Source organism: Pseudochaenichthys georgianus, chromosome 24 (genome assembly GCF_902827115.2).
Source record: "Pseudochaenichthys georgianus chromosome 24, fPseGeo1.2, whole genome shotgun sequence".
NCBI classification, from domain to species: domain Eukaryota; kingdom Metazoa; phylum Chordata; class Actinopteri; order Perciformes; family Channichthyidae; genus Pseudochaenichthys; species Pseudochaenichthys georgianus.
This window is the reverse complement of record NC_047526.1, coordinates 19,789,675-19,800,367: the sequence shown is the minus strand read 5'-3', so window position 1 is coordinate 19,800,367 and position 10,693 is coordinate 19,789,675. Positions and strand designations below refer to the sequence as shown.

At 42.6% G+C, this 10,693-nt stretch overlaps 1 protein-coding gene across 2 annotated transcripts in view; it reads right to left on the bottom strand.

Moving 5' to 3' along the window:
- Positions 1 to 319: 319 nt before the first annotated feature.
- The window catches only part of nbas (NBAS subunit of NRZ tethering complex), a 223,581-nt gene continuing 213,207 nt past the window's right edge, over positions 320 to 10,693 (bottom strand). Inside the window, exon 53 of one of the 2 annotated variants that reach the window (XM_034076461.2) lies at positions 320 to 1,269. In XM_034076461.2, the coding sequence (XP_033932352.1) occupies positions 994 to 1,269 (276 nt within the window). In that variant the 3' untranslated portion in view covers positions 320 to 993. The remainder of the gene's footprint in view (positions 1,270 to 10,693) is intronic. The other variant, XM_034076462.2, reaches the window with a different exon arrangement.

Here is a 10,693-nt window from a genome sequence, read left to right as displayed (position 1 = left end):
TGACCAGAGAGCACTTTACTAAACGATTTAATATGATGGAACAAAACCAAAAAATGCATTTGAGAGCAAGAAAATGTACAAGCTAGATGTTTGAGGTCAGAGTGCTGTAATTATCTTCAGTAAAAATGATAAAATGCTGTAATTATGATGCAAAAGTGCTTTCACTGTGAAATGTAACACAAATCTTTATTAAAAAAAAACTTAAAAGAAAAGTTCAAACAACTGAAATGTTAACAAGGTCGAGCAAAGACGTCGAGTAAAGAGATGCACTTTTCCATCAACAACTTTGGAAAGAAAGGACAACCAACTCATTGTCGTGCCAATAGTTTCATTTATTTCAGGCATGAAAGGTGGGACAGAATTAAACCTACGATTCATAAAGTGAAACAAATTTCTGACAGCATCAGCATGTGTATACACACGTACATATTTATTCTTAATCATCATTAGCCCGCCGTTGGTCGCTGCTCGTATACGGTATTTGTTCACCAGAACACACATTGCGGGGGGCAGCTGCAGGGCTAGATGGAATTAATTAGACATTACTAGGGCTAAAACAATGGAGCAGAGGCAGGTGGGACGACAGAGAGGCAATACCTGTCACGGAACAATAGGCTAATATCCACCCACAGCTTCCTGGGTACTGCTCAATTATTTTAATAACACAATAGGACACACACACACACACACAAATGCATGCAAGCAGGAAGTGCATTTTGTGATCTCTCATGACGGAGAGACAGCATTCATGCGTTTCTAATTGAGCAGATGTTTCAGTTTTTAAAGTGTCCGCTGTTTTACCTTCAAGGCAGATACTGCAGCTGCTGTTGACGTGTCTGCAGTTGATGAACCCAATTACAGAATAAAATCCGGAGCGCCAGCCTCTTATCACCTGTATTCGCGACCCACGCTCATCTCTTAAGATCTTAATCTAACTCCATTCCCCTTTCCACTCTCTCTTCCTGAATCTTCTCACTGCTTCCCCACCTTCCCTCACAGCCACTTCTTTAAAACAGCCAAGGCAGAGTTGAAGGTGAACTGGGCCTGGTGGGTTCCGCGGTGAGCCAGCAGCAGGGAGCCCGCCTCGGGGCCGTGACCCGCCGCCAGCAGCTCCGAGGCCGCTGTCTCCACGTCCCAGCCCCCCTCCTGCTGGTGGGACAGCATGTGGGCGCTGAGGAGGGGGTACAGGGCAGAGGAGACGCAGCCCACCAGGACCCCCGCGTCCAGGAGCAACGAGAGGAGTTCAGCGTCGCAGGAGGAAGCCGTCTTCTAGAGGAAAAAACAGAAGAGGGAGAAGAAGTAAACACACATGTGGTAATGGCTGTGGTGGAAATTCCACACTTAATCACCTTCTGGTAAGAAAAGAACAAATATACAAGCTTAAACCAAAGTTCTGTTATTTAATAAAGAGTTATAGCAATTACATTTCCAGTTGGAAGGACAGATAACCTGTACCGCTAATGTAGCACAAGAAGTTACACAGAAAAGCAATGACTTTATACAGGGAAGAGACACAGGAAGAGGATTCACTCAGCTAGGTCATTTACATTAGAGTCGTAAGAAAGGTGGGGGGCAGACAGAAGGGGAAGTATAGCATGTTAATTATAACCTTAACATCCATATGATAATTTCCTGACAATGGCCAAGGCGACACACTTCTGTCTGAGAACATTTTGTAGTTAGGACACCTAGAAACTTTCCTTTTTAAGAGTGTGGATTGTCTTTTATCCTTGTCATTTTGTCATTTAAACAAACACTTATATTGCCAGGTGATCAGCTATCATTCAGCCGACCTGCTCTTAACAACCACTGGCTAATAAAACCTCGAAGTGGCGACTAGATTTGCGAAAGCGACCTGTAGAAAGAATATAATTTAGCTTCCTGCTGCAGCAGCAGAGTTTATAGAGTGCGTGATTACAACGCTACACGCTTGAAGAAACCTGATGAGGTCAGAGTGTTGGGTCAAATCATGCGTTGACCCTGTGGCTCACCACCAATCCAATGGCATATGCCTTTAAACACATGAACGCACACAGGCACAAAGTCAAACACATGTTCTGAGAGAACGTTCACATTTTCCATGTCATAGTATTTCAGATTCAAAGTCCCAGACTTCTTAGTTATTTGGGTCATAGATAAGAAAAGGTCATTCAAATCAATAAACACCAAACAGAAAATACATAGCATTTCATTTAAGGTGCAACGCTACGTTATTCAATTTGTGGTCATGTAAATGTAAATCACTACCTTGCACCTTTAACAGAACCATGTTCAATTCACCAGCAAACTGCTTGTATGCTCAATTTTCTTTTTTAAAGGTCTGAATGTTTCTATATTTCAGAAAAACAGAACAGGCGCAATAGCATGAAAAAAAACTAATATTTTCCATACTGCGTAGGATCCGTGCCTCCTGCAGTTCTTTGCAGCTTTGAGAAGATTCTCCGTTACCAAAACAATTCTGAACACATGTTCGCAGAGCCATAAACAAACTTTACGTAATGTTTAATCCCATTTAAAAAAAAAAAGGTGCGCGGAAAACAACAGCGAGTCCCTGTTAGGGTATTTCTGGAGTTGAGGCAGATCAATTATAAATGTGGAGCTCATGTCTATTCTGTAGTGGAGAAGAAGGGGCAGAGACGGATGCATTTCTCCCCCTCGCCTCTAAAAATCTCTCATCCCACGACTTGCCTCGCTCCATTTTTCTTTCCTTGAAGGACAACTCATCTTTAACCACATAAAAGTGTTAAAAAGGATCACTTGAACAGCGATGATGGATATAAGTGAACCTGAACGTCTCACACGAGAGGTCAGAGACATCCGACTGTTGTCATCGACAATGACACCGACCCCTCGTGGAATTATTGCACATAACATAAGTGTAATCTTGTGGTAATGTGTGCCGTTCTGAAAGAAAAAAGTCCCCAGATTCAGAGGAGCCGTGAAAGTGTTCTGGATGTGGACGCATTTACCATTTTAATATAATAAAAGCTCACGGTTGCTCTGGTACCAAAGGGAGAGGGCTGACATATAACAGTTATAGACAGTATGTCATGCATGACTAATCATTTAATTTCTCCCTTTCTTTGAAAGAGGGGACCGGATGAATCATGACAAGCCGCGGGAGAAAGGAGGGCGAAACAGACAGAGACGTTTTTGAATCTTCAGCGAGAGGTGGACGGGGAGGTCTTCTGGTTATAATGAGAATTAAGGCAAAGAATAGAGGGAAATGTTTGACTGAGAGAGAATAGCTGGAGAGGAGAAAGGTATGCATTCATTTTTAAGTGCACCAACTTTTTCCAAGCGCTGAATGCACAGTAGAACCAAGGAGAGGCACTTCAAAACATCTTCACATTTCAAACTTTGGAGTTTCGAGGCTCAACAGAGGTACAGAAAAAATGTAACGCATGCCATTTCCTGGAACTGCCGTGAACGTTGGCCTATTTTGAAGCTGCGTTTCTTAAGAAGATGACTATAAAGTGTACACATAAAACAGCTATGATTTGTTTATTACACATTCTTCAAAGTTTCAACTGTCACATCGTTTGGTTAGGATAATATGCACTCAACAATGTATTTCCTGTGATCTGGGAACACAGTGACAGTATACAAGAATACAAAACGACAAGAGAGGAAAGTCGATTAGATAGAGAGACTGTGAACGAGACAAAAAAGTCTTCATCCAGATTATCTTAATCACAATTGTTTAAATGTAAAACTCTAAGTACGCTTTAAAAAACCGGTGGCCATGATTAACGACGAATATTCCGCTAATTATTTTAAACAGCAAGTTAATTGTTAATTATTGTGAAGATCAATGATGTAATTTATAAAGGAGAAATACCCTCTGGTTCAATGTAATGCCATTTGTAAAGCCACTCGCAAGCATGGCTATAGAAAGATAAAAATAAAAGGAACCATAATTAATCTTCCATATTTTGACTGCTGGAAGTGGCCTCGTGGTGCCCTTTAGAGCTATTAGCATGATTAACAGCTCTACGAATACATCTGACTTCATTTGACCCGAAGGCGTGCTAATCGCCAAAATCACCTTCCTTTGTGTTGGGCTGTAATGAGGGCTCACACCATTGTACATGCAGACCACTGGTGTGAAAGATTACACATGACAGAACAACAGCACACATGTACCGTGTTATCACATCCAGTGACTTTGGCCATCATGGGATGTGTACAGATTTAAAGGGGCCCTATTACGCTGTGTGTTATATAGGTTTGTGTGCATGTAAATGGTCTGCAAAGGCTAAAATCCCCAAACTCTCTCTTGAGTGAGTTTCTCCCCCCCCCCCTGCCTGCCTGAAACACCACAATTGTAGTCCTTTGTTTACTTCCGCGACGTAGTGACATCATTACATAACGCTAACGCTCCAACACATTGTGCGTGAAAGGCTAAGGACCGGGACATCACTAAGCGGTTGACCAATCACAACAGAGTCGGCCAGCTAACCAATCAGAGCAGACTGAGCTCTGGTTTCAGACACAGGGTGAAAAGAGGTGCTTCAGGGTTAGAGACAAATAAAGAATGGAAACAGGTCACAGTAGAGGAAAACAATATAAATATGAACCTGAAAATGACCATGATAGGGCCCCTTTTAAAGAACAAAGATTCACTCTTGGACCACGACCAATTTGAGGATGGTAATACATACATGCTGTAAACAAACACTGCCCCATCCACTATATTATATCTTTCTTTCCTGGTCCGTTATGGTAGAGAGAAAAGCACACAAAAACACTCAGGCATGGTCACACACACACACACACACACACACACACACACACACACACACACACACACACACACACACACACACACACACACACACACACACACACACACACACACACACACACACACACACACACACACACACACACACACACACACACACACACACACACACACACACACACACACACACACACACACACACACACACACACACACACACACAATTTGACAGCAGATTTGAGTCTCAGAGTCAGTTGGATTGACATTCCAGCTGAAAATAGATGTGAAGGTGCAGCTGAGAGATAGAGGGATGGAGGGGAATCTTGATATCAGAGCGCAGCAGATAACTTTTAAAAGCATGAACAGCTCTGCCCGGTACTTACACTTACTGGTAAGAAGTATATGTTAGTGCATTGACAAAGTTTGAATGATAATTACCTGTATGTACTATCTTTAAACCTAATGTGTTCTTATCCTTCTTTAAGATTTCTCACTAAAGTCGCAATTACAGCTATCTCTCTGCAACTACTCAAAAATGCAGCTACTCTAGGTCAAGGACAGCTTTGATTTCTACTCCTTCATACTGTGAAACTTTGTGAAAGAAAGGTAGGGATTTTAGATTATTTTCATTCATCAACTTTTCAACAGAACATGTCAGACCGAAGCTCATATCAAAATAAAAAAATCGTTACAATTTCTGCATGTTCAAGGAATATTTTACATTAAGGTGGGGTAGGTAAGTTTGAGAAACCGGCTCGAGATACACTTTTTGTTATATTCCATGGAATGCTCTTAACATCCCGATAGCAATGAATATCTTAAGTGCTTTGACAAAAAATCCATTAAAAAACGTCACCTGTGGAAGCCGTAGTACTGTAAAAAGCACGACCAATCATTTTAGCCGGCCCGGCTAAAGTAACTGGATGGCCTACCTGCCTGTCAGCCTTCCATCTGTGCACAAACTTATCTCGTGCCCTCATTGGTCATGTGTGCGTTCGTGTGTGTTGGGGGAGGGGAGTAAGGAAGTGGCAGATTTTTTCCGGTTGTGTATTTTCAAATTCTAGCGCACTCGAGCTGGTTTCTCCAAGATACACCACCTTTAAGGGAAACTTGTTTTTTTCATATCTTGCATATAGTTTGAAAAGAAGATCAAAACGACTCCCTTAGCTTAGCATACAGACTGAAAACCTGTTAAAACAGCTAGCCTGTTTCTGACAAAACTCAATGACATTTTTCTACTAGCAGCTTTAAAATCACAAATTAACACAGATACAGTGGGGCAAAAAAGTATTTAGTCAGCCACCAATTGTGCAAGTTCTCCCACTTAAAAAGATGAGGCCTGTAATTTTCATCCTAGGTATACCTCAACTGTGAGAGAAAAAATGAGAATAAAAAAAAATCCAGAAAATCACACAAGAATTTATTTGCAAATTATGGTGGAAAATAAGTATTTGGTCAATAACAAAAGTTCATCTCAATACTTTGTTATATACCCTTTGTTTGCAATGACAGAGGTAAAATGTTTTCTGTAAGTCTTCACAAGGTTTTCACACACTGTTGCTGGTATTTTGGCCCATTCCTCCATGCAGATCTCCTCTAGAGCAGTGATGTTTTGGGGCTGTCGCTGGGCAACACGGACTTTCAACTCCCTCCAAAGATGTTCTATGGGGTTGAGATCTGGAGACTGGCTAGGCCACTCCAGGACCTTGAAATACTTCTTACGAAGCCACTCCTTCGCTGCCCGGGCGGTGTGTTTGGGATCATTGTCATGTTGAAAGACCCAGCCACGTTTCATCTTCAATGCTCTTGCTGATGGAAGGAGGTTGTCACTCAAAATCTCACGATACATGGCCCCATTCATTCTTTCCTTTACACGGATCAGTCATCCTGGTCCCTTTGCAGAAAAACAGCCCCAAAGCATGATGTTTCCACCCCCATGTTTCACAGTAGGTATGGTGTTCTTTGGATGCAACTCAGCATTCTTTCTCCTCCAAACACGTCTCGTTGAGTTTTTACCAAAAGTTCTATTTTGGTTTCATCTGACCATATGACATTCTCCCAATCCTCTTCTGGATCATCTAAATGCTCTCTAGCAAACTTCAGACGGGCCTGGACCAGGGTTTCCGTTAGCCGGTAATTACCGGTTTTTAGCTGGTAACATTTATTAAAAACCGGTAAATTCAAAACCTGCAGGTCAAAATGTCTGGTAATAATTAGGGAGGCTCCGATAGATCGGCCGCCGGTCATTATCGGCCGATATTCACTCTTAATAGTTTGATCGGTGCTCTCTGTGAAGGCCGATCAGGAGAGCTGGATCTGATCGATATGGACATAAACGCGAGTGAAGTGTAACCGGACGCGAGAGAGAGAGATCAGATCAGCTGCTGAGTCTGACGGAGACACGCAGCTCTGCATAATCACCTGAAGCCCCGCCCTCTGTTTAGCGAGCTGCAGGAGCTGCATGAGAAACTGACGTGCTGTCAGGAGAGAGAGGGAGGGAGAGAGAGGGAGGGAGAGAGAGAGGATCCGTTTCTCCCGTGTTATTATTCAAAGTTGATGTAAACTTTTGAATAATGTACGTTATCTACTACAAGTAGTTTGTTTGAATGTAATAATTATATTGTTTGTTGTTTGTGGAATCATTTATTGAACAATGAATCTGAATGTTTCGATCTGTTACGATTATAAACTGAAGCAATATAAAAATGAGCCCGTGAACTGAGTTTTAAACTGAAGCATATCTGCTCATAGTCCGGTAATTACCTGCTAACGGAAACTCTGCAACACAACTCTTATTATTATTATTGAAATATGACCGGTAAGTTTCACATTTGTCCGGTAAAATAAATTCTGCCCGGACATTTGACCGGCGAGAAAAAATCCTAGCGGAAACCCTGGCCTGGACATGTACTGGCTTAAGTAGGGGGACACGTCTGGCACTGCAGGGTTTGAGTCCCTGGCGGCGTAGTGTGTTACTGATGGTAGCCTTTGTTACTTTGGTCCCAGCTCTCTGCAGGTCATTGACTAGGTCCCCCCGTGTGGTTCTGGGATTTTTGCTCACCGTTCTTGTGATCATTTTGACCCCACGGGGTGAGATCTTGCGTGGAGCCCCAGATCGAGGGAGATTATCAGTGGTCTAATAATTGCTCCCACAGTTGATTTCTTCACACCAAGCTGCTTACCTATTGCAGATTCAGTCTTCCCAGCCTGGTGCAGGTCTACAATTTTGTTTCTGGTGTCCTTTGACAGCTCTTTGGTCTTGGCCATAGTGGAGTTTGGAGTGTGACTGTTTGAGGTTGTGGACAGGTGTCTTTTATACTGATAACGAGTTCAAACAGGTGCCATTAATACAGTTAACGAGTGGAGGACAGAGGAGGCTCTTAAAGAAGAAGTTACAGGTCTGTGAGAGCCAGACATCTTGTTTGTTTGTAGGTGACCAAATACTTATTTTACCGAGGAATTTACCAATTAATTCATTAAAAATCCTACAATGTGATTTCCTGGATTCTTTCCCCCCATTCTGTCTCTCAGTTGAAGTGTACCTAGGATGAAAATTACAGGCCTCTCTCACAGACCCGGCGGCTGACATACGTCTCTGGGCGGGCATTTGATTTACCAGGGTGGGCCCACCCCGAAACTTACATTTCCCGGGAAATCTGAATTGTCAACTGGGGGGGGGGGGGGTATGGCGGCTGTTAGATGCTCGAGATCTGTCAACGGGGCGGGCACTCGTGAATTGTTGTTACGGAAACAGAGGGGTTTTAGGTTGCCATAAGGCTGTTGATGGTCTTATTATAGGCTACATCCATTGGTTGGTTTTGTGGCACATTTGTAACGCTGTGCCAACTTGGGCAAGCACGCAGGCAAACTTGAGGAGCGCACACAGGGTGGAGAGGTGGAGTGAGGGAGAGAAAGGGAGAGAGAGAGATATTGAGCGAGGCAGAGAGCGTGTGCAGCGGTCTGCTTGCGCACAGAGCCGGAGTTTGTGAGAGGGCCGGCTTGAGTGTCAATTTCTCTTAAAAATATAATTGATTGCCAGCCTCCCTTGTCCCTGGCTGGCTTGCTAGCTCGTTGGTAATGTAACTGATTTCTTTTGTGCCTGCATCTGGCGCTGAGTTGCCACATTCCTTTCATGAACCACTTCCTGATATCCATTGTTGCAGATAAATATAAATGATAATAGCCAAACTAACCTAGCAAGAGTGAACTGACAGGCTGCTGTGCCGCATCTCACTCAAAAACCCACAAGACTCAACCCAGCAAAAAACCAGTCTCGCGCTTTCATTCAGAATTTCATAGCAAAATAAAAAAATGATATTAAACTAATCTTTCAACATAGTTTAAAACAAAAATAAATATTAGGACAAAGCCCTACAAATAACAACAATAAACATAATAATAAAACTATTAAAATGTTGTATTCAGCCCTTAAAACAGCGGGCCCAAATCCTGGATGGCCCATGCCCCATGGGTTCTGCTCTCTCATCTTTTTAATTGGGAGAACTTGCACAATTGGTGGCTGACTAAATACTTTTTTGCCCGACTGTATATCTTATTTCTTTAAACTGTAAAAAATCTTAAGTTAACTTGTGGCTTTATCAGAGCTAGGCTAATCATGTGCGTCTCAATTAAGTATTTGTGTTAAAGTAAGCTAAGCTATGCTAACTTGCTGCTGGCTCCAGCTTCATATTTAATGTAAAGGCATGAGCTGTATTGATATTCTCTTAAAACTCTTTTAGGAAGAAAGACTTGGAGGCTGTGGCTCAGTGGCTCAGGGTGCTGGACTTCGAATCAGTATTATAATAATAACATGACACCCAAGGACACCGTACGATTTAAAAAAAAAAAAAACTAAATAAAAAATAAATAAAATAAAAGCTAATAGGCAACAGAACAAAATAAAAACACAAACAGGAAATTATGGAGGAGACAGTCAAGTGGACACAAATGGGACATATTGAATGTATGTAAGTCGCTTTGGATAAAAGCATCTAACAAATGACATGGAATGTAATGTAAAAAGCGAATAAGCCTATTTCCTAAAAAAACTAACAATATTGTCTCAACAGTGGAGCATGACATTGACCACTTTGATTTGTCAAAGTGTTTTTTTGCAAGATTTGCCACATTATGATTATGACCTTTGCATCTGAAATGCACCACAAACTGAATGTATGGCTTTCTGCTGTCAGGAACACCATCCACTGAGTCGACAACAGCTAACAATCTGTTCTACTGTACATCCATCCCTACAGCCCCCCACCTGCTGTGACCCCCACCCCCTCACCCTTCTATCTCTTTGAGTCTCTGACTTTCCCCCGGCGGTCTGTCTGGGCCTTTAAAAACAGTTCATCGCAAACAAAATCTGACTGAGGAGGGAATACATCCATCATGCCTTCCTTTCTTTCTCAAAGGTCAACAGCTTGAAAACCTGTCCTGCGGTGTGTGTGTTTTTGAGCACAGGTGTGTGTGTGTGTCAGGTTAAAAGCCCCTCCAAATCCTCTTTAAAGGTTCAAACAACGCTGTGTCTGTCTCTTCAGCGAAGAGAAAGAGGCATCTTCTGTCTGATGTTTGTGTGTGTGTGTGCCGTGACTGAATGAACAAACACTCAGCATGACAAGGGAGCCGACACATCAAACTGCAGCCATAAGATGTCCAACCCCCACTCTCGCTCTTGTTATCCCCTCCTCATTTCTTGCTGTCTCTCCCTGGGAAAGACAGCGGAGGTTGTCTCTCTTGTTTGCCTTCAATGGCCGCTAAATGTTCCCCGATTGGTCTGGTCAATTTGTAACACCTTTGTTTTCAATTCCAGCTCTGCAAGTCTCTCATTTCCTGTATACGTCCTCCTCCGCCCTCTCTTTCCCCGAGCTAAACCTGGCTGAGAGCTTAATTGGAATTACCGTACACGTACAAAGCCTAATACATAATGCATGGCCGAGCCTTCTT